At 38.3% G+C, this 24,426-nt stretch overlaps 1 protein-coding gene across 1 annotated transcript in view; it reads left to right on the forward strand.

Annotated features, from left to right (window-relative positions):
- The window catches only part of LOC124218524 (neurotrimin), a 409,542-nt gene that overhangs the window by 12,775 nt on the left and 372,341 nt on the right, over positions 1 to 24,426 (forward strand). The window contains exon 2 of the mRNA XM_046625060.2: positions 1,192 to 1,349. Coding sequence (XP_046481016.1) covers positions 1,280 to 1,349 — 70 coding nt within the window. The 5' untranslated portion in view covers positions 1,192 to 1,279. The remainder of the gene's footprint in view (positions 1 to 1,191; positions 1,350 to 24,426) is intronic.

A 24,426-nucleotide genomic window follows, 5' to 3' on the forward strand; every position in this document is an offset into this window, starting at 1 on the left:
AGGTTTTTTTTTTAACATATTTTCTAAAGGGTTATTTTTGTCTCGGGTTCTTTTCGTTTGCAATATTTGTGACAGGTTATTTTTCTAAATGTTATTTTTACACAAAGTACCGTTTCCATTAATCAACACTGTTCGGAAAATGAGGTTACAGTATGGGGAAAAAATTGAATACAAAAAAAAATAAAATAAACAATATGCATACCACCAAAGCGATTTTTACGATCGATTTGTACTTTTGGAGCAGTCGAAGATTCGTATCTTAATCGCGTTCACCATTCGCACTGTTCAAAATTCACTAATGTCTGGTTTGTATAACGCGAGTACCAAAGAGGAAAAATAATATGCAAATTACCACGAGTCGAAAATGCGTAAGATTTGGCGTGCTGAGAAATATAACGACTGTCGGATACCTTACGGTGAATAGAATAACAGATGATCCAATTATCCTAATATACACCCTTGTCTCAAAGCCCGGATCATCCTAATTCAAATGATGAAAATCTCTGACGGGAATCGCTCGAAGTCCAATTACGGCTGAGCGGGCAAGTTCGGCGCGATGAAGATACGGAGGAAACGAAATAAATAAATAAATTAAAAATAACCTGAAGTAGGTACGTTTTATTTGATTTTTCCTTACATCCCGTCGCGATATTTAAAATCGATCGAACAAAGCTTCGTGTCAGTCACGCGTGTGTCGGGAGTCTTGTTAAACCCTTTGAAAAATTGTGGATTGACCCGGATCTCTTTCCCCGTTCTCCAAAATTTTCGTAATATAGTTATAATATGCCTTTTGTTATCGACCATATATAGCGCTTTGACGCGTTAATTAATCGTCGGCAGGAAGTTGAACGTCGGTGACCGCAACAAAGCTTTGCGTCGAGCTTTACGAGGGCCTTGGAATAAAAAAAAAAAAAAACGGATTCATCAAAATGATAACAATAGAGAGTAAATACAAAAATAAGGAAAAAAAAAACCAACGAACAAAGAAGAATGACAGTAAAAAGCGCACAATTCAACCAGAAAATTTGTCATTCTTCAAAATGCTCCCGAACGAAAATCGCGTGAGAAAAATCAAGATAAAATGAACATGTGATTTCCATTTGTTTTTTTAATCTTCACACTATCGATAAGCAATCAATTTGTCAAATCACACGATTGACTAATTTGCAAATTACTTTTTTTCTGTTCCAGATCCGACCGCGCATTTTATACAGTGATACAGTGTGTCGATATTATGTGAATTACGATTAAAGTGTGTTTCGTTGATTGAAAAAGAAAAATGAATACATCGAAAACCGGACTTGCGATGTGGCTGGCTGGGTTTGTCATTCTTTCGATCGTCAGCAACGGTGAGTTTACACAAATTTATTTTCTTCCTTCTCTTCACCTTCGTTCCCTTACTCCTGGATCACCTTTTACGACGTTTCTATTACCGCAAACGCGCTAATTGCAGACACGGTGTTCCGGGAATCCGTTCCAAACTCGGCTTCACTTAATCTGATTAAAACTATTCGATATCGCTGAGTATCTCTCACGTGAATCGATTTTTCAGTGCTGACGCCGCTTCTGAAGGTACAGCTTATTAGGGATAAACTTTTTTCGTAAATTCAAAAATAAGAAAAAAAAAATTTCCCGTGTTATTTGAATGGAAAATAAAGAAATGGATAGAGGCAAGCCTTACTATTGATATCAAGAGCTCATACTGGCGCCAAAATTTTTATTTTCAGGTATACTATCGATTTTTGGACACCATAAGAAAAAAAAAAAAAAAAATTCATCTTTTTCTTGAAACACCCTGAATTATATTATTGTATATATATATATATATACAGGAATCCTTGTGTACATTGTCTGCGAATATACGGTATGTCTGTACCAGACTTCGCATGCGACGTTATTAACAAATCAATTTTCGATACAGTTTACGGGATGTGCGCGGGTGAAATCTCCGTGCATGCAATAGCATAAATACATATGTATTAACAACGCCCATACTATGTATACGCATGCACATGTCGGAATCATTCTTCATACGGTTTTATGTACTGCATAAAAGTCGCAAATTTTCATCGATGGCGTGAAAAATTTGCAGACACCGTTTTCCGGGGAAAGTCTCGAGCACTTTGATCGTTAAGTTCAGTTTCTTGCTATTTTAAATTTATTTTGCACAAACATGAAGTTCGATGAATGACACTTTTGTTGATATTGATGTACGAAGGCAATTATGATCGTGGAATTATGGGAAACTACAATCGTTACTGTGTATTATCTATGAAAATATTTTGTTGTTAAGACTATCGAGAAGTTGAGCTTCGGAGAAAGATTTTCTCATGACGTTCGATCGATTTGAAAAAAAAAAAAAAAAAAAAAAAACAAAAATTCAACAATTCGGATCACCCAATATTCTAAAGTTACGTCTATTAAATTGGAAATCCATGAAAATCAGAAATAACCATGATTAGCAAAATTACGTTGAAAACTCGGGAAAATACGATAATTTTGTTAGTTGTCACCTGCAACGGTTTTGGGTATTTTTTAGTTCGAAAGTTCAAGAAACAAGCCTCGATAGAAATGAAACTGAGAAGCTCGAGAAGAAAAAAAACTGCACCACAGAAAATTCGTGAAGGAAAATGAGCTTACATGATTCACCAAAATTTGAACATAGCGCGAACAATGCGATTTATCAGATATTATCATAGTTTTCATTTAGTTTTTTCAGTAAAAATTCACATTTCAAATCTTTGTTCCGAATTCAGTGCCGCGTCTTTTTTTCTTATAAGTAAATTAATATCCTGGTGGTTTCGATCGCGTGACTCAAACCGTTACGCCTCTTAACAATTTTCCTCTAGGCAAAATAAAATTGGAAGTGAAGAAAGAAGCAAAAAAAAAAAAAAATAAATAAAAAATTTCAAAGGTAATTTTGAGCGCATCATATCCCAATAAAATAGACTAAACCTCACGAACTTACAGCGACACCATAAATGTCCAACCCCGTACATAACGCCGTCCCTCATAAACGTCGAGTGCTGAGACATAACACTGAATCCTTGTTTCCGCGGTTCGTAAAATTATATATGACTTCGACGACTGTTATTGGCAATAAGAATTAATTAATTACTTACGCACGGACGTATCGCGTTAGTTTCCTTTTCTAAACACGTTACGAACTTACACGGCTGCATGCACCGATTCAATTGCATTTATATTCTACATATGCTTGCAGATATGCACGCGTCATATGCCGTATGCAGCATGCCGGCTTTGAGTGATTTAATTAAATCTATGACCGCGTCGGGTAATTGAATACCGCTCACAACTTCTGCAGAAATTGATTCGATTAAACGCGAACCAAGAGAAATTTCTAGCGTTGCGTTTACTTTGCAAACATTCCTAATACCCAATTGTTTTCATTTTTTTAACAATGGTTTTTCGTATTATATTGAAACAAGTGTCGTTGTCGTTGTCGTTGTTTTCTATACGGTCATTTTTATCCCTGATATTTTCTCGTCACTGTTACGTTAATTTAATGTTCGTGGGATAATAATTTGTTGCTACACTGAGAAAAAATTCATTTGTTACAGTAACTAGAAAAATTTCGTAAACCAAACAAAGTGATTGAATAGCGCGATAATTAGAAAGTGCGGTATAGATAACTGAATTCCAATAATCTTTCAAGCGTTTAAACGCAGCGATGTCCATTTCACTGAAATTTGATTACAACCGCAACGGATATGACATTTTTTTACTCACGTCAGTGCAATAATTCAGGTTGCAAAGAGGCATAATAAGCAGAAATTATTTTGAACGTGAAAAAGGAATGAAAAGAATGCGAGGAACGAAAATGACGGAGGATCTCGGAAAATATATGCTAATTCTTTTTATTTTTAAGGGTGGGCCAGGCGGAGTGGCGTTGTTTCGTGGATTTCCGAACTTTTTCTCTTTTTCTACGCACCGTTCTGGTGATTACTCGCGATACCTGTGAAAAAGTTTCCGAGATTGACAATCGAAAGTATGAACAAACATTTCTAAATCTACGGCTTCCTCGTACTCATGTAAAATTAATTTCGTCTCACGAACAATTTCGGTATACCTACGGGAAAAGTTTTTTCCCCAACCGCGGAATTTCAAAAGTATATACAACGTATATGGTTCAACCAATTTCAGACCACGGCTGCTGCTCCATTTCGATACAGCAGCTACTTGCCTTTATGAAAGTTTTTCAGACGGGGAGAGAGCCTTTATTCGTCTTCAAAAATTCACAACATTGTTTTATTCTTTTATATATAATCGTCGTGCCAGTTGTGGTATTTTTGTTTTGAACAATTTTCACTTCGTTTAAGCTAGCTCTCTTGTCGTTGTAGTTAAACAATTTTTACTAACGAATCACTTTTGAAACAGATGTGAATTTTCGAGTATTACATCGGATTTTTGCACATTCTGTTTATAATCGTCAAACTCAAAATATACAAATATATTGTTTTCGGTGATCATCGAGTTTTGAATGAGTATCGAGTTCGTGCTTCTGAAAAGTCAGAAACCGCTGTTGACACAATACTCATTGTTAAAAATCAATATCATCAATTTTGCATTAAAAACGTACATGTTCGTTGGTGTCTTGTTTGTCAATTTATCTTTTTCTGAAACGATTATTTTCTTCTCAAACTAATCGGTGGTTAATATTTAAACATTTATAATTCAAAAATCTTATAAATTGTCCCGGAATTAAATTTCTAGAAAGAATCGGAAGATGTTAGAAGAAATTTTCAAAAACATTTCGTTTCACAAGCCTGACAATGAAAAAAAAAATGAATTTCAAATCGAGGGAAGATAAAAATTTTACGTAGGTACGACGAAAATGTGCGCGGTTGAGAGAAACTCGAATTACTACTGCGCGGAAAAATACCGTCCGTTTGAAAAGAATTAAAAAATATGAAAATGAAAACAGAAAATAATCAAGCGCCCAGAATTTTGCCCTTACACGTAAAACGAATGGGTTGCATAAATCCATTCCACGAATTCTCTCGCAGGTATCTTGTTGCCGAGATTTTTCGTCTCTGAAACTTACCTCCCGACTAATTGTTGCTTTCGAACGTCTTCTCAAAGCATCAAATTCAAATTCAGCCCGAGCTTGACGGTGGGCAAGTCCGAAAAAGTGCCAACGTGCCGACAGGCGAGTAATTCAAGGTTGAGTTCAACTGTTTCAGTTCGAGTGAATAAAGCATCGACACGAACGCTTATTTGCGAGCTTTTCCTTCTTGCGTATGAGAAATACGCACATATTTACCTAAAGGTACAAAGCTTTGTTCGTACGCCACGGGCAGCTGTGGCACGGGTTTGAATCGCGTATACATTACACCTATATAAAATAAACATGCCCGCATATGTGTGTGTGTGTGTGTGATACCGACCCTAAACCCAACTTACCGGTTCTCGTTAAATTAAGACTACATTCACCGCATACAGAGGGGGAAAATGTGTTTCTTCATTTATTATCATAACTCAAGCCAAACCAGAAACTCCGAGGAAGCAACGTGTGGAAAGACAAGCAGCGGAAGGTATTGATGTGACGGATGAAATCATCAAAGAGTTGTAACCGCGGATAAGGTGAAAATCGTTTCGAAGACAAACTTTGTCCGCGCTGTTGAGTTTCATAAACATACGTGTGTATTTAATATCACAGAACGCGTACAATTTTTTTGCATGGTTTTTTCCCGTCCCAACTCTTTGTACGAATGAATCGATTTTTTTTTAATACAAATTACTGAGAAATCTTCACCGAAATTCGTTGATGAAAATTATCAATTGCAAGATAAGAAAACGAGATTCCAAGGAGAAACTGTGTAACAGTCATTTTTATTAAATGATCTTGGTTTTTGCACCATTTTCAAAATAACATCTCAACGTGTGTTACAATTTGCACAAAAGGAAGATTTTTAATCTGCGTTATACTTCGGATGCATCAGTTTATATAATCGAAACTATCGCGAGCATTTGCGGATTTGATTGATCGAACCACGAATTAAAATTTAAAGGGAGAATCTAAGACTCGACGATGCTTCGATTATTTTATTCCATCCTTTTTCGAATGCCTTGGTATTATTTGCGAACAAACAGGCATTATTTTCTCGTATTCGATAAGTCGTGGCCAAAGTGACCTTCCAAATAACTGCTTTCGGTCTCTTCATCGCCAGTCTTTATCCGTCATATGAATACGACGAACGGAGACCACGCGAAGCGCCACTCTAATTCCATACATTATTCATACGCGATCCTTGATTACCGTCTAGTTCTGTACATAATATATCCAGGCAATCCTGTATAATTTTTTTCTTACCTCAATTTTTTTTCTACCTCAACCTGCAGCAAATGCGACTCGATATTCGTGGTCTTCAAGATTCTACGATAAGGGATAGCGAGGCGAGGTTGAAATTGCGAATTCAAAGAGTTCCGAAAGCGTCAAATTCCGAATTTTTCGCTCGCGAAACTCGAAGGAAAGAAATCAAACCTTGACGAAACAGCAAAGTTTCGAAAGGGCAAAATGCCATAAGGGTGTAACTCCGAAAAGACAAATTTCCGAAAGTTATTATTATTAACTTTATCATAAAAATCTAGGGGAAAGACTTGGGGAATATTGAAAGTCTACGCCCCGAGTGCTTCTGCGAGAGAAGTGAAAAAGTGAAAATTAGGAAGGAGGGTGAGATTAAAAAATTCAAGACTAATTAAAATGTCAGGGAAAAACAATGTTGTCGTTTATAAATATGATTTAAGATATTGCGGGTTGACTCATCGTAAAAAACGGAGGCAAGTTTTTAAAGACCCGTCCCCGCCGGGGTTCGGCATCAGCAAAGTTTCCTCGCGTGGTTAATTTTTATGCTCGTTAGCGTAAAACTCCTGGTAATGCCGAGGAAATAAAGAAAAGCTTTCACATTTTTACGCGGTCTGAACGGTTTCAGGTGGCATGAAAAGGCCTATGTATACGTGTAAACAATGCAGTGGCGTTTCAAAACCGGGATGTAAGGAAAGGAAAAACGGAAAATTAAATTGAAGAAAGGAGAAAATAAATACACAAACGAACCAAACAGCGGTAGAAAAAGAATTTCGACCGAGAATGTCGAGCGTGATTGTACAGACTTTTATTCAAAACAATAAAAGCATTTAAACGGGCCTCGAAGACAAAGAAATAAATTACCAAAATGAATAGCTTTGCTCTGGTTAAATAAGATACTGCTTTTCGCTGCGAGCTTTTTTTTTTTTTTTTTTTCTTTCTCACATTTACTTTCAGAAATGAATGTCGCTGCGCTGTTGGATTCACGCAATCGTTCGTACAGTTTGCATAATATTATAACCTGTGTACATGATATTTCACTAATAAATTAGATTTGGATGATTTTTTTGGTGCCAAAATCTTGCAAGAATTGATCGTGTTTTTTACGCGGCTTTGGTTTTATGTCGTTTCGTCGAACGATGTTTTTCTTTTTTTTTTTTTTTTATTCGCCTCACTTCTACTCCAATTTTTATTCTTCTTTCTTGATTACATGTAGATGGAATGTCGATTCGTTAGAAAGAGAAAACTGAATTTTCACAAACTATATTCGGTGGTAATACGCGACCAGAATCCCAAAACTGATAATAATATTTCCAACGAGTTTGTACTTTTGAAACATTTTTTTTTTTTTTTTTTTCTTTTTCCAAGTTGGCCATTATTTTTGCACTTAATTACATATTTTTACTTCTATCAAACATCAATAAATATTCAACAAACATGAGGTCGAAGCAAAAATATGAATTGAAGAGAAAGGTGGTTAGAAAACTTTAACGTGATGCTGATCTACGTTGGTTTCTAAAAAATCTTGCCATTTTCCAATGATATATTTTATGAAAATGAATCGCATATTAATTATCTTACCAGAATCATAAAATTATTTTGTACAATGAAAGAAAGAAGAAAATATTGTTAATAATTCCAAAATTTTGTTCGACGTAACATCCCGCAAGAATTTTCTTTCTTTCGCAAACTCAAAGCGATACGTGTTTCACACACACACACACACACACATATATATATATATTATTCTCTTTTATGGATTCGGTTATAGCTTTAATACGGTTTTAATGCGAAAGATAAGAATTTAGTACGTCCGCTTGAAACAACGATAAAAAATTTATTGGCCGGTAGACGAAACGAATGAGGACCTCTCGGACATTGTTTGACACATTTAATGAGTCTCGCGCGTGGATTTCGATGAGGAATATCCCGCGAAAATACCTTTCCTCTTGCGAAATCCGAAACATTATTTGACGAAAGAGAACAAACGGAAGGAAATGTCGCGCGAAAAGTTTCGTTGTAAAATAATCATCGCCCGTTGGAATCGGACGATGAGAAGGAACCGAATCCTATAGACCAGTACTGTGATTGTGGATGTCCAAAAATGAAATATCTCGGTGTATGTTTTTGGAACTCTTTTTTTTTTTTTTTTGGTATTCAGCCTGCACGACGTGTCGAATAAACACGTCATTTGATATACTCGGAGATTTGTGGATCAAAGGTTGATACCATGGCTCGAGGCGTCGGAATAACAATTGTCCGTGCATTTCTGTGCTGCGGATCATTTGCAGGTTTGCAATAATCAAACCCCTCGAGGGGTTAAGCGCTGATTTAATGAAGTGTCAAAACAGCGAGTTTCCCTTTGTGCCAAACTCCTAGCCAGCGGGAATTAATGCCTCAATTTTCATTCCCTCTTTCCTCTCTTTCCCGAATTTTGGCGCGATTCATTATCAGCTAGAGTGAAATAAAAAACGAAACAAGAAGAGAAAAAAATATATAAAATATGAATGAGATCAAATGTTGCTGTCAATATCAACGAGCGGATATATACGTAAATATATCTGAAGATTTTTCGTGTCGAACGATAACATTCATTGAGAAAAAATTTTTCTCACACCGTGTAATTATTTTATACCTTTTCATTTGCAATTGTTGAGGGGAGAGGTTCTTTGATTCTCAACTGCTGAAACAAAAAAATGTCGCGCAAGAAAATCTTTCCACCAATTTTTCGAATATGGTAGTATATGCTTTGAAAAAAAAAAAAAAAAAATCGTGCAGTTTAAGAAAATGTTTTTCATGGCCGTGGAATGCAACTGTGATAACGTACGGGTGGCTTTATTCCATACAATAAATTACCAGAGTCAAGTTAAGCTGCGGGTCTGTTGTTATGTACGGTATTTCAACGCAGAAAATTTTCCTCGACCAACGTGCTTCGTTTACGTCTCCCAGCTTTGGATGGAAGTCGAGTATTTGGTTATATTTTCGCATCCCGGGCCACGGCAGCCACGCGAGAGTTCCATTATATTGATTACCCGTTACCTCCGATAGCTGTTTAAAAATAAAAAGAAAAAAAAAAGGAAAAAATTTCACGTTTGGGTGTGTGTTTGTGAAATACTCATGAATATTTGATCGACGTGTTTGGGGCTGGTTGCATTTTCGAGCGTTTTTTAATGGATCCCTTTGATTCGCTCGATTTCTGACCCGCCTCGAAAATTCCGCGGCATCGTTGATAAGAACGGAGGTAAAAAAAAAAAAAAGGGCCAAAACTCGAGAGATACAAAATTAATTTAAGGGCCACGAAAAAGAAACGGATCGATGATGCGCGCGAAACGTTGAAAGAAAAGTTTTTCGCAAAGTTATGCAACTTTTTGTAGAGTAGTTTTTTGAAAATTTCTCGTAACTCAGGAACTACGGAGTTTAAAACTAAATATCAAGGGTCAAGATAGTTAGATTATCTCGTTTCGAAAGTATCACAAACTTTTGGTATTTTTTTTGGAAATTTTTTTTACGATCATTCCTTGTCAAAATTCCTCAAGTTGTCTTGTCAATATCAATAACCTTGATTTCTGTGTCCGTTTTCCAAAAAGTTACGCACGACTCTGTGAAAGTATGAAAAAACAAAAAAACATGTTCAACATCACCCAGTGATTGGTAAAAAGGTCGTAGAGAATTTTCAAGAAATTATAATTAAGCTGATTCTTTTTACTTTCAAATGCGATCGGGAAAATTTGGCTAGGCCTATTTCTTGCTGAGATATCTAACTTTTTGTACCGATCGAAAAGTCGAAAAGTAATCCCGAGACTGATGAAGGGTAGGGTGTAATTGATTTTGAATTTTTATGCTCTCAGGATCTTGAACGCTTTCAAATTGACAAAAAAAAAAAAAAAATTGCCGATCTGTCCATGGATGGTAAAATGTGACAGCTGAAATTGAACGGATTCCATCATGATTGTATGAATAAGCAGTTCTATTCGTTGCAGTTTTTAGGGTTCTATTGGACTTGATTAAACATTTTCGCGACTTACCAAGCAGTCATCTTTGTGCTTTTAACGTCTTTTCATCGGTGTCGTATATCTTGAGCAACACGTGGAGCGTCGAAGGGTGAAGAGACCCGATCGATGTGGCAATTCTTTTCACAATGTCATTCACGGTGATTAGCTAGCGCTTGAAAGATATTAGGAATAGAATTGTAAGCTGGAATTAGTGCAGAATTGGGATAATTGACACTTGTCAGAAGTGTACGCGGAAAAATTTTAGTATGGCTCTTGACTTTTGTGAGTTACTTGTCAGGTTTTAACGACGTTGAATGACACTCTCATTTCCTGAAAGCCGTAGCTGGGAATTTATGAAAATCAACTTGTCTAACTATGTCGGACAGTTCTTGACATTGAATAACTTATCTGCGTACAGTGAACCTTTTCCTCAATTCACCGGACGAAGGTTTCTTCGAATCGTGGTAGTGCCGTAATTCATTTCTTTCAATTCTACATTTTCAAGTAAATCCTCTTGCTGCCCGAAAAATATCATCTCTCGTGTATTTAAAGGATACGAAATTCTCGATAAAAATGAAATGAGAAAATTGTATAATCAAGTTAAAAACTTTCTTTACTTTCGATGGGACAGAGAAGAAAATGATAATATTGCGGTTTAAAAATCGTAATACATTTTCACGTATCAAATGTTGTTGACCTTGTACAAGGTCGGCAAGTACCTTTACTTGTAAACTTGGAAGATACCAATCGATTGTTTAGAAGCGTCGTTCTGTTGTTCAATTTCAAGAAATCTGTGAATTTTTTGAACTACGGTACGTGAAGATGCCTTGAAATATTTCTTGTTCCATAAGAATTTCGTAATAATTCCTTTCCACAAAATGTCAGTAGTAGTTTGAGAATTCGCGTTGCTGTTAGATCGAATTCTAGTTTCTTCGCCCTTCGACCGAATGAACCAAAAAACAAATCAGTGATACCAGTATTCTAAAAGATGATGATTCTGTGAAAAAAAAGTAAAAAAAAAAAAGGATTTTCAGGAGTAAAATTTTCAACAATCTACTTTCTCCATCTGTTTATTCTTTCACGTCCAATTTCCCCGGCTAAAATTTGTAGACCTTAGCACTCCGGTGGCTCGAGCGCCGATCAGACTTCGGAAAAACGAGAAAAAAAATAAAGTCGAAGTCGATAGAAAGGGTAGGAATCGCTTCGAGCCAATTTCCCAAATTAAGCATTACGCCTTGGGTTACGTGATCAGAGCTCCGAACGTCACTGCCTGCATGTCAGGGTGTTTTCCTGTAATCTGTACCTACGTGTATGCGGCCCTCTCCGCATTCCCAAGGCTAATTTAAGGGGGGAGTCGGTGTGAATTTGTATAATATCGAGTTTTTCAGTTTGGGATGACTGAAAAAGACGTGATCGAAATTTCCTTCTAATAAAATTTACATTATGGTAATACGGTGAAACTTCTTTTAGCAAACACCTCTTAACCCTTTGAGGGGCATGTTTTTTCATTTTTTTTTTTTTATTAGAAATTAAGAAATTCTAAGAGATTATTATTCTGAAGCCATTACTACGAAACTTGAAATGACGGTGAAATAATTCATTTTTCCAAATTTTTAAAATTTTTTGTGAAAAGACTAGATTACGGAAAATTCTAAAAAAAAAAAAAATATATATCACAAAACTGTGTATGGAGAGTACGTGAAAGAATGTTCAGATACTCGGTTGTTACGTTACAAAAAAAAAAAAAGAAAAAAAAAAGTATTTTTTCACGTTAATCGTTTACAGTATACACTTTTATTGCGCAAGATTGAATCTTTATTTTTTTCATACACTTTCATCGAAAAACATTGCCTATATTTCCCAGGACACATACTACCATAATTTTAATTTTGTTGGGAGGAATTTTTGGTCGCATTTTTTTTTTTCCATTAATTTCAAAAATGAAAAATTCGATATTATCGAAATTTCACCGGAATTTCCCCCTGAAACTGGATGAAAAATGAACCGAAAGACGGATTGAAGAGTGAAAAAAAATTTTCAAAAAATTATAAAAATAAAATACTGCACATACGTGCAATTTTTTTCACCCTCAACCCCTCGGGCGGACACTTTGCATTGTGTGCGGATAAGCGGCGGTGCGTTTGTGTCGAGGGCATTGTCTCTCCTTCGTCGGGGGTGTCGGGCTGTAATTACGGTGCGAAGAGAGGATGTTAGGTCGCAGTAGCGTCACTCGGTAAGTGGGATGGATACTGCGGCTGCGGGCTGCGGCCTGGTGAATTTAAATTTCAAATCCGGTGATCTAGCCCCGAGGAAACATCCGGAGCCGGACTTTTTCTTCATTCCGCAAATTTTTTTATACACACCAGTCTAGTCTTCGCAGTTTTTCCCAAACTCGACGCGTTTCGACTGTGTAACGTGTAGAAAAAAAAAAAAAAAAGAAAGGAAAAAGGGAAAGAATAAAAGAAAAATACCGTAGCTTTGTGCGTTTTCATGATCTCGCGGTCAAGATCACGTGTGCATTTTAATGAAAGTTGGCCGAACGATCAAGTATCGTTTGGAGATGGTCTGTGAAACTTTCCAAACTTTAGAGATATTGTCGGTTGTTGAATAGGGAATTTTTTCGAATTTTGAAATTATTTTATCGTGCATCACAATTCGTGGAGACATTCTTCGGTAAACTATTAAATATTTGGTAGAGACGTGTCACGAAATTTTTGAAAAATCTGCTTTGTCTGGTTTCGTATGTATATAATTCTAAATTCCGAACAAACGGTCAAATCGATTCAAACGTAATTTGTAAAGCGAATCTGATGTTCGATGGAGATACGACGCAATTTTATTGAATATCAATCAACTTCCGGTTACGAAATCGTGGTAACTCGAACTTCAAAACAAATCACGATTCTTCGAATTTTCCCAGAACTTCTCTAGAATTTGTATTTAATTTAGTTAAATATAATTAACTGCAATTTACTCACAATTGGGTATTATTTGTTCCAAAATATTTTCTCGACTGTCAAACTTGTTCTTGCGTTTCCATCCGATTCCTCCTCGGTATCGTTCACCATTTAGACATTTTCCTCGTACGAAACTTTGCCACGGTTTTCAATATTCGAACATCCCGTAACGAATCGGACCGAGGTATTGAGAACAGGAACGCGATCATCATTTCGTGTCTATTAGGTACGAAAAGGCTAAGCTTTTTTGATCATCCGTCTATTTTCAATTAGTTTTAACTTGACAGATCACCGCCCTCAACCCTTCTGACATAATTTCTTTTCCCTTCCAGCATACACTGAGAGAAACTTTTAGTTCCGGTTACCGCTCAGTCCTTAACTATTTTCATTTTTTACCACAATCGAAAAATACAGTTCTAGGTAGAAAATGAAAATTAGTTTTATAGCTGTTACCGGAAAGTCTGGTATCCGTTACTATTCTTTCTCGTTGCGAAAATTTAATGCTTGTGCAACGATAAATTGACGCTAAAGCCTTGTTTAACTAAAAAAGTAGAGTAAACCTCGGAAACTGATTTTGCGTTGCAATTACCAAAAAAGAATCTACGATAGCGCAAAATGGTTAGGCGTACCTCGTTTTTCGTAATTCCAACAATATTCAAAGAGTTTTCTCAACGATACCCGTTTTACTCAATTTTTCTAGTTACTGTGACAAATAAATTTTTTCTCATTGTATTTCGGCTCGGATCGCGAGCTCGATGAGCCCCTAAAAACCCGCCTCGCGAACTCATCCCTCTGTGAACAATTGATCCTGGCATAGCCAAGGAACTCGAACGTGCGGAAGACAAAGATGTAGCTTACGAAGTAACCGCACTGTGAGTATGAAAATGAAGTATGTACGGAGAATGCCGGTGGCAGCAGCAGCAGCAGCAGCAGCAGCAGCATCAGGTATGGGTCATGCATATGGATGGAAGTCAGCGGCGAGCAGGAGTCGCGATAATAATGAACAACACACCAACGGGTTGTTTATGCTACGACACACCGATGCGAAATGTCCTTTGCGCTTCGGAACAACCGCGCAACGCGTTAAATGTCACCGGCGTTTAGAACCCTTCGCGTTAATAATCCTTGCACAATTATTTTACACCCCACGTAAAGCTTTCCAGCGCTTGAGTCTTCTCGCTTCGACCATTCACCGTTCTTTCCGCGACCTTTCCTTCCATTTCTTCCTCATCCGTATATTTTCACTCTTTTTACCTCGCACCTCGTCTCTGCAGAAACGGCAGTCATGGATATGTGTGTCACGCGATGTAATTATCTTTTTCGCTATCTCCGCGGGTGGACGCGCTAACAATAATTCACAGCTTGACACATATTTGCATACTTTTCTTTTTCCTTTTTATCGCGGAGAATAACGTTTTCACCCCCTCCTTCCCTTTTTCTTCTCTTTAGTCAACTTCTCGTTTATTCTTTTGCTTGACCCTTTTTCTTTCTCATATCCAATACTCGAGTGTGCTTTTTGAAAGCTTCTTTTTGTCGTTTGCGTATACATTGTCTGGGAAAATATTTATGCAGCGTTGTAGTTTTATTCGCCCACCCGACACTCTTCCTCGTATCAATATTCTTTATTCTGACGTTTTATGAATCTATTTGTAAACCATGTTGCAAGTCTTTTAGAAAAAGAATTCTTTTTTTCGAAGGAGCACTTTCGTACAGTGTTATTCGACGTTGGAAGTAATTTCTAATTTTTGTTACTACGATACACTGTTCATTGAACAACTGAAAGCACATTTTCTAGTAACTACGCGAAATAAAATAAATGATATTTCTTTCAGTGCGCTGACGATGATACTCTCGATGAAAATAGTTGCTGTCGTTTTGTTTATTCTGTAATTATAAGATATCGGTGTCTGTGCAATCGGTCGAAAGTACTCGCGACCAAAATATAAAGAGCAGCGAACCGAAACGAGCGAATTGATAAACAGAATCAGTATTCATATCATTCGGATACATAGAAAACTATATTATAGATTATAGGAACCGATTGCAGACTATTTTATGAATCAACAAAACTCTAGCAATTTTCACAAGGCGTGTAGGTTTCGTCGGCAAATTGAGGAAATCTTCGCGATGCACGCAACTAACCTACGTCGAAAATATACGGGTATAAAATAAAATTAGTATTGTTATTACTATAATCATAAACATCACAAACTACCTATAAGTTGTTATTTCACGGGTTTTTCGTTGGAATTAAATCGTGACGTGCGTCGGGGGAATTCGTGTCGGCGTTTCGACGCCTTGGTTCGCGGGTGAAACGGGATGTAGGCATGGAATAAGGGAGGAACGGCGTCGTGTGCCTCTGCCTGCCTATCTCTATCTCGTTCGCGATTGCATTGTCGAGAAGGCGTGCATTGTTTGAGCGGCGATACGACAGCCTCGGGCTACCAATCAACGCCGCTGCTAGTCGTGCCTTATCGAAGATTCTCCCGCAGTGCCTTGCCTACGGCGGAATCACGGTCCTCGGCCCCGATCCAGGTGTTTAGGAACGCGGCTCGTGTAGGGTACAGCTTCGGAAACTGGAACGAGGAACAAGAGCCCGAAATAAGACGGCTCGAGGAGACCCAAGAGTAACCGATACGTGCCACTCTCCGCCTTATCGCTTCTTCGGAGATAACCCGCGTCTCCTCGAACACGTCGGTCAAAGCGTTAATTTTCTAAAAAAGTGAAGCTGCGCACTTCTCGACCCAACGAGCATGTTCCTTGAAAAAAACTGAGTCGACTTTCTATTTGCGAAAAGTTCAAGGGTCGCACCGTTTTCAAATGAGAGCCTGTTGAAGTTTGACCAATCACAGCGCTGCGGCCATCTTAACTAAACGCAGCCGTTACGTCGCGCCGCGTCGTGATTGGCCGGTTGTTCGAATCGTTCGCATTTAAAAACTATCAGGTTCTCGAGATTTTCGATTTAACGATTTTGTCTCGGATTTCTGCGAGGAATATTGTCCGCTAGAGAGGAACTCGATTCGAGCAAGTAAGAATTTATGATGCCGGATAAAAATGTTGTAGTTTTAATACGGGAGTGGCGGTTTTACGATCGCACGAATATAACTTTTCGGAATCTCGTTTCTCGGGAGACGCCATGCTGTCATCACGATGTAATAATTCGTGATGAAAATTTTGCAATTTCCCCAGACCAGAGCGTGGCGAAACTTTAGCCCGAAACTTTTTTTTAACTTCTACGAATTTTTTAAGCGCGCGCTTGATAAGGCTTCATTAACCTACGGCAGTGGGTGTGCTGCAGTTCAGTTTGCAAAACTGAAGCGTTAATATTTACAGGAAAGTTTTCGTCTGGTGCGAGCTTGGCGCAGAACCGCCTGGCATGGGTGTATGGAAATAAATAAACTGTAGGAAAAGGGATCTCTTTTTTTTTTTCTCCAGTCCCATTACGCAGCGCGTTTGAAAATTTCAGACTCCCTTGAGGTCTTTGCATAATTTATGTAACGGACTTCCCTCTCGTCCACTGGCTATCTCTATTCTTACCTTGTCTACCTAGCTCATGTTTGCTGGTTCGACGTTATTAATCACAAAATTAGTTCCCTGACTTGATGATTGATTGGACGTACAGACCGAACATGAAAGAACCAAAATTATAATTATTGTGGGCATAAAATCAACACTCGATAGCTTAGACTAACGAAAGTAAAGTTGAATCGAACGAAGTGATCGGTTCCAAGCAAAAGAACTCCATTTCCGAAAATGTTGGGACAATTTTTTGATTAAAGAAAAACGTACCGTTCGACCAATTCTTATGAATTAAAACTAATTACTTTTCCCCGATGAATTATCTCCAATCAGCTATGATCAGGTTTTTCTGGGGTGTTCAATTAATCACAAATACGTTTTACGTACTAAATTGATGCTTTACTAGTGAATTAATTCAAATCGATCGCACGATACGTTATATTAGTATTGAACGAATGGAAAAATAAATTAAAAAATCTATACTTCTCCACTTTCATGGTTTTAATTTCTGGTATTCAATTTTTTGTCCGACCTGTAGAATGTTATCTCTGACAATGAGACTCAATAGGCATACCAAAATTAGAAAAAGAAAAAAAATAAATAAAAATACATTCTTCACGTTGCGTTATGAAATTTTTCTTAATGCAATCATTGCAGTTCCCAGGAAATTAAATATACGTACACAAAAGAAGAAAGAGAACTGAACACAATCTTGATGTTAGGTTGAAAACTGTACCCATCCAGTAGAGTCTTAAAAAATGGAAAATGAACCGTTTCCTCAGCCACTCCTAAATTTTCCAAACACCTTTGTTTTTGTTTCTCATCCCGCAGCGTACTTGGTTAGGTTACAAATCAGCTTGCAGTCTCAATGTATGTATCTCAGATGAGCTCCCTTTCTTCTCATTGATTGTCCGAGTAATTTGATTCTCTCTTTTTTTTCCTCCTTGTTTTTCTCACACATCGAAGTCAAGCCCCCTCAGCTCTCGCCTCGCGGTCTCATCCGGTTTCGAAATGGCATCAAATATTCATAGGTTCTCTCCTGGCCGGAGGTAGAGAAAATCGTTGGCGCATAAAGAGCCGGCCGAAAGAGCCTGGATGTAGCGCGAGGTAGAAACGGGATGGAGAGCTGGTTCATTAAGGTGGCGCAAGGACACTGCAGTTAAGTGACATTTCGGTTAGTACAGTTATACATAAGATATGAAGTGAGTAACAGATGTCGCGCCAACATTTATACTCGATGTTCGACTACCCCGCAAAAGGGGTGGTGAATGGTAAGAGACGCCAGCTATACGGTGAAGGACAGAATTTCATTTCGTTCGAGGGAGCATCAATTCTCCCAGCCTTTTCTTTCTCGCTTTTTTTTTACCACCCCATTACCTATCATTCCGCTTCGAACGATAGAAAGATAACGTTCGATTTTCTCGTTGCGAACGTTTTTTTCTCGTTTCTTCTTTCTTTCGACTTTTTTTTTCACCAACTTAAATTTCAATTCATCTTCGCGCACACGAATGAGGCACCGAAGGACTGTACATCGACTTTTACAATTTTGTCCGCAAATTTATCACTCTGTTATCGCGTCCGACTGGAAGTGTCATGTGGATTAACAGACTTTTCGATATCGGAGGACGTAAATTAACTCGTTGTACACTTGGCTTTCATGAACGAAGAATACTTATCTTCACTCTCCTTTCTTATTATTGAGAATTTTTGGAAAATATTAAGACCGCTAATTTTGCAATTCGATTGAAAGAATAAAGACAAAAATAGCAGATACACCGGTAGGTACGAACTATTTCTCACTCAATTACTAAATTACTTCATTCCATTCAATCCGATTGCAAAAACCAGATGACGATGACTCGACACCCGTTTTCATGGATATCGAATTTTGCGAATACCTATTTTAAACATATCGAGTGAACTTTCAAGCTTGGACCAGAAAAATATGCCAAAGTATCTGCAGACCCAGTATAGTTCACAAGGGTGTGGAGATTGTATTTTCGTGTTGTGAAAGGCTTAGCCCGTAATACGCCCTTGAATTTCCGGCGGCGGTGTATAGCTTCCGGCGATGAAAGTGATTCGAGCGATAAAATGATGTTGTGTAGGTATATAAAATACCCCGTAAATTTCAAAGGTAACCTCGCTCCTAGTCGAGCGAGGGAAATTTAGCGAATTTGGGGGTGTCTGTGGCCAGGTTTTGGTGGCGCAGCCGCCGCTGTTGCCTTTCCCCCCAACACGCGTCGGTCCCGAAATGGGCGAATGAAAAGTACACACAAAGGCGGGTCTAGAAGCGGCGAGATAACACAAAGCCTGCACCCATCAATCGCACGCCACGTACGAATGATGCATGTTGTGTAATCAATCCATCCGCTATGCGAGTCGTCAAACGTTGATGAAAAAAATCACAGACCAAACAAATTTTCAATTGCAAAAAATCTGACCCGAAAACTCTTCGCAGTTTCCGAACGGCAGTCGGTAGAAATTCATCCGGAAGCGCCTCTATCGGTGGCGTCCTGAAGTTACTCGTCGCGCTGCGATTGGCTGACGCTTCGATTCATTCTTACTTGAAAGTCGTCATAACCCTGGATTTCCCGCCAAAACGATGTTGTCCAATTATTTACGAGGATTTCGGTCGACGGATCGTCGTCAACGTCCTCTCTTTTCGTCCTCGCGGTTATCAGCGGTCGGTAAATCCTCGAGAGTGATCCGGAAATCGTGGCGTATCCCGTCGCATCGCTCCTTTGGGACGTCTGTTGCCGCCTACCACGACGTCAGGCGCTCCTGAGAGAAACGTAAGGGTGACGTCAGCGCGAGCTGCCTGAACCGAACTGATTTTTTTCGCTTTTCCCGCAGGTCGACCCACGCTTCTCTAAATATTCTGGCTTTGACTGACAACCGGAGAACGCAGAGCTACGCCCTTCGCCAGTCGCTTCTTCTTCTTCTGCTTCTCTTCACCTCGTTGACGTCGGCTCTGTTACTTATTCATTCATTTATTCATTCATTCTTCCGTTCATTCTTTCGTTCAACTAATATTCTCGTCTTTTCTTCAGCTTAGACGTCGACAGTGGTAACTTGTCTGAAATTTTTTACACCTCTTCTTCCAGCTTTTCATTCCGTTCTCTGCATTCTTGTCCGTCTTGTTTTTTTTTTTGGTTTTACTGCCACTTCGTTCCGTATATCGAACGCGAATCCGTCGAATCGAGAAATCAAAAGTTCGCCATCATGTTATAGTAAGAAGAAAAAGAAGACTTTAGTGATATTGACCACAAAGTATAATTAATCGCTCACGAAAGTCAATCTAAATCATTTGTACCCTGCATGCCCCGCAATTTCAGTGAAATCCAATTTCAATGCTTACCCATTTGAAATTGGATGCGCGAATTTTATACTTATGGTTGGTTTAGGGTAGAAATTTCACGGGTGCGGGCGTAACGTTCAATAAATACTTTAGATGGGATGAAACGAGGTGGAATGAGATTAGGATTCTCGGTATCATTTGAATATCAGTCTGGAACTACCCAACTGTTTGTATTAAATTAGAAGTGATGTAACGTTCACTTCGATCTGTTATTCATACCTTTTTTGACTTCAAACGCACTTGAGGTTTTCCTCTGTTCGCGTACCGCGCTCAAACGAACGTATAAACGGTTGATCTCGTACATCGCTGGGTGAGAATCGAACTGTTGAGGCGTCAATAATTCAACAGACTAAAGCGATTATTCACATAATGGAGCATATTGCTGGGTTACTTAAGTTGCCTTGATCTGCTATTGTTGATAGTATTACTTGTACTGATGGGGGGGGGGGGGGGGGGGGGGGGGGGGGAATTATTTCCGTAATTTGCCTAATACAGTAGTAATTTTCCACAGTTAGTATCTAGTTGTGTTCTCAAAGACAAATTCGTATCCTTGGAATATGCTATGATTGACCAGTACCTATATCTATACCTATATCAGTACCAGTATCTATAATTCTTTGCATTCTACCTTAAATCGGCAAAGAATAGACAGACTGCAGAGCTTCCAGAGCACTTAAAATTTGTCCAAGTTCTCAAATCGACCTACTGCGCAAGCGCAAGTGCGGGAAATTTGAAAAGTGCGCAGGTTGCAATGCGCAAAAATACTTGATCGGCTAGGCAGGGGTAAGGAGGGAAATTTGAAATTTGAGCAGGAAGAATGCGCATTATCAGGTCGATTTGGGGACTCATTGGGGACCTTCGGGGAAAAAATTTTGACCGTCCCGAAATCTCTGGCAGTCTATTTCCAATGAAGACTTCAAATTCTTCTTCACACCCTAGTCCTGCGATCCTTGGCCAATATTTAAACGTTTGTCAGAATCTCCGACGTTTATTTCACGGTTATAGCGAGAATATAAGGTTGGCGAAACAGGGTCGACCGTGCATATCCCATGGTCGATATTAAAAGTTTCCACCGAACAGGGGGATTCCCCAGGAGCTTATTTAATCGTTGCTAAAAACTGTATGAACGAAGTTCAGGTTGCCGTTCGCCATTAGATACGCACATTAAGGCGCGTAATACGTGTGTAAAGGAAAACTAGCTGTTTAGCTCCGTCGAGCTGCGTTACCGTTTTGCGTAACCAGACCTGGGGGTTAAAATTAAATAAATTTATCTCTCCCTCGCCGCAATAATCAGACGCCGTTAGTTAGGACTACGCTCCCTGTTCTGTTCGTTCTCCTCTACCTCTCTTTCTCTCTCTCTCTCTCTCTCTTTGAGTCTCTCGCTCCGTTTCTCGCCAGTAAGATTCACAACTCGACGTCTGTAGGGACGCCCTTTTCCCTTGGTTACACCAGCGAACCGGGGAACGATGGGATCCACCCTCGATCCCCAACGCTGCGTCTCAATCCACATGATGAACTTTTAGCAAAAAATCCTTGTACTGTACATGGGAAGACAGGCAAGAATTTTATTACGGGGCTCAATGGAAGAAAGATTTTTTCCTGTATCGTTTGCAGATTAAAAATCTCTAAATAGATGGAAATCTCACGTATTAAAGCTGGCTGATTGAGGAAATTAAGTCGCAGTGTGTGTGGAAACTCTTTGATTTTCCTTGAATTTTATTTGATATATATATTCGACGTGAATTGCAGTTTTATTGGTAGAGAAAAATTTGTTCGAATTATTGCTAGAAAATATTATATTTAAATCTTTTTAATTCCTGGTACAATAACAATAACTATTTCACGGATGCACTGACATTAGTTTTTTAGTGACAATTGTATGGAATTGTAACTGAAAATTTTATTTCGATTCCGCTTCTGCATGCAATATCAACTGAGATTAACAATTACAGTTTCAGCCAAATTTTGAACATTTCTGTTTCGGGTTCATTTGTGAAAAATAAAAATTAATAAAAAGGATACACGTGGACCTGGTGATACGCAAATAAATATAAGAAGAAAGTGCTTTCAAACTTTGAAGTGGAATTTGCAGCGCTGCAGTTACATTATTGATCAGTGAAATTTTCACGTTTTTCCAAAGTCACGAATAACACAATAACGCGATGAAAATAATCGTGAGTGAAATAATTTTTCAGAGAATTTTGATGAATATTGCATTTACAGTAATAAAACAGCGCGTTCAAGAAATTTTCCACCAGTATATAAGTACCTAATTTTATCAGATTTTAACAACATTTGTCATCGTTTTCTCTGCAATTTCACCCCGTCATATGAAAAATCGCAGGCTGAAACTGAGCTTATTTCAGGACGTTTGTAACTAATTTAAAAAATGACGAAGCTCTTACGTAAGGCAGGATGACAGGAAAAGTAGATGTACACTTAAGATCTTAGGCGATCGCGTGCTCCGTGTTTAATTCGGGTGAAGCGAAGGAGGGGTGCAAAAGCTGTTGGAATCAAATGGGCCATGTCGCGTGGACGAGGTTCGTTGGTATAACTGTAGAAATCCAGCCGCACTCGCGAGTCTCGTTTTACGAAATGACGGATACGGTTCTTGCCAGAGGGGATTTTTTTAATTTCGCGAAAAACGCCCGAGGGAGGAAGCGTACGGACGTCAAAAATAGGAAAGGGGAAAAAGAAAAAAATATACCTGAAAAAGAACAACGAATAATCATCCTACGCGAATACGTTCGGTGGTTTGGCTGTGTACGTGAATTTCTGCACCATTTTTCATAATTCTATCATACTTCACAGCTGACAGTAATTCGAAAATCTTTCACGTCGAAAGATTTTTCATTGGAGAATATATCGGGACAATTGATGTATGAAACGTACGTTGAAAATTTTTACTTATATTTCGCAGATAATTTACGGTATCACGAAAGTGGTGAAGTAATTTTTAATTTCCTTTTTTGGCTAAGTTTATCGAATAATTTTGACTCATATCTCAATAAGAACACAAGTAATAATGATAATATTGAAAAACAAAAAAAAAAAAATAACTCCTGTCGTTTGATGGAAAGTAGCGGGACGTCTAAACAGACAATAAAGACTCTGAAATAAAAGCTGGATGTAACATTTCCATTAATAACCGAATACAATGGCGTCAGAGAGAAATCTCTGAGGATTCAAAATGATTGCTGTTTCTTCCTTGTCTTTTCACCGTCCTCTCCCTCCCATCAACATTGCATTCAAACGTGTAAATATTTACTTATTGTCGGGCAATGCTTATCTGCGATAATGAAATAAATTTCGCCAAAACTCCTTCATCTGATTATCGAAAGAAGAGCTCCCCCCCTTACTCACTCCAAGGACCAGAGAATAAGACGGAAAATAAATTGAGATAAAAATTGATGATTTGAGAAAAATTTAACCTGTAAGAGATCAATCACATACATATATATGTCATTCATGCCGAGTGAAAGGGAAGAAGCTCGTATGTCAGTGGAAAAAAAAAATACACAGATTTTGGGTCGAGACTTTGATATGAGTTGGGATGAGTAGTAAGGAAAATATTTTGACCCTTTCGTCCCTTTCCTTATTCTCTCTATCTTGCAATTTGATTTTCCCACGTCGTTTGATTCCTTCCGAGGTTTAGCCGATGGAGAGAAATTCTGCAGAACCAGACTGACAACGGACCGTATGTCGATCACGTATCTCCATTGACTTTTTTTTTTCTGCTTCTCTGCTAGTTCCACAAAACACGATACGCGCAGCTGTATAGAATCGGGCTGGTCTATCGTTCTTTGTTACGTTTTCTATACCGCCGCTGGGTATATCACTTTTCTCCATTTTATCTCTCACGCTGCAATTCAACCTCCACTGTATACCCATTCGTACATATTTATCTCTACAACGTAGTTCCTGCATCAATTTTCCCCAGACATACACGGATGCATAGATTACGTAGCTTTCGCCTGCGAAAGTCGCAGGGAAATGTGTACGAAAATGATAACGATTGAATTCAACAGCTGGAAAATCGATTGCCTCCTCAAGTTGTGATAGGAAATTTGACACTTGGATTCTGAGAAGGACTGCAAATTGTAGCGATCGTTACTATAAAATATAGTACGAGTAATAATGTAACGGAAAAAAGAAATCCTGACACATAAGTACCTGTTATGTTTTATTGTTACAGCTGTAAATTAACTTCCTGATGTATCCAAAACCACATGTGAAAAAAAAGGAAATAGTCAGGAGCTGTGGAGTAATCGCGTG

Source organism: Neodiprion pinetum, chromosome 5 (assembly GCF_021155775.2).
Source record: "Neodiprion pinetum isolate iyNeoPine1 chromosome 5, iyNeoPine1.2, whole genome shotgun sequence".
Taxonomy (NCBI): domain Eukaryota; kingdom Metazoa; phylum Arthropoda; class Insecta; order Hymenoptera; family Diprionidae; genus Neodiprion; species Neodiprion pinetum.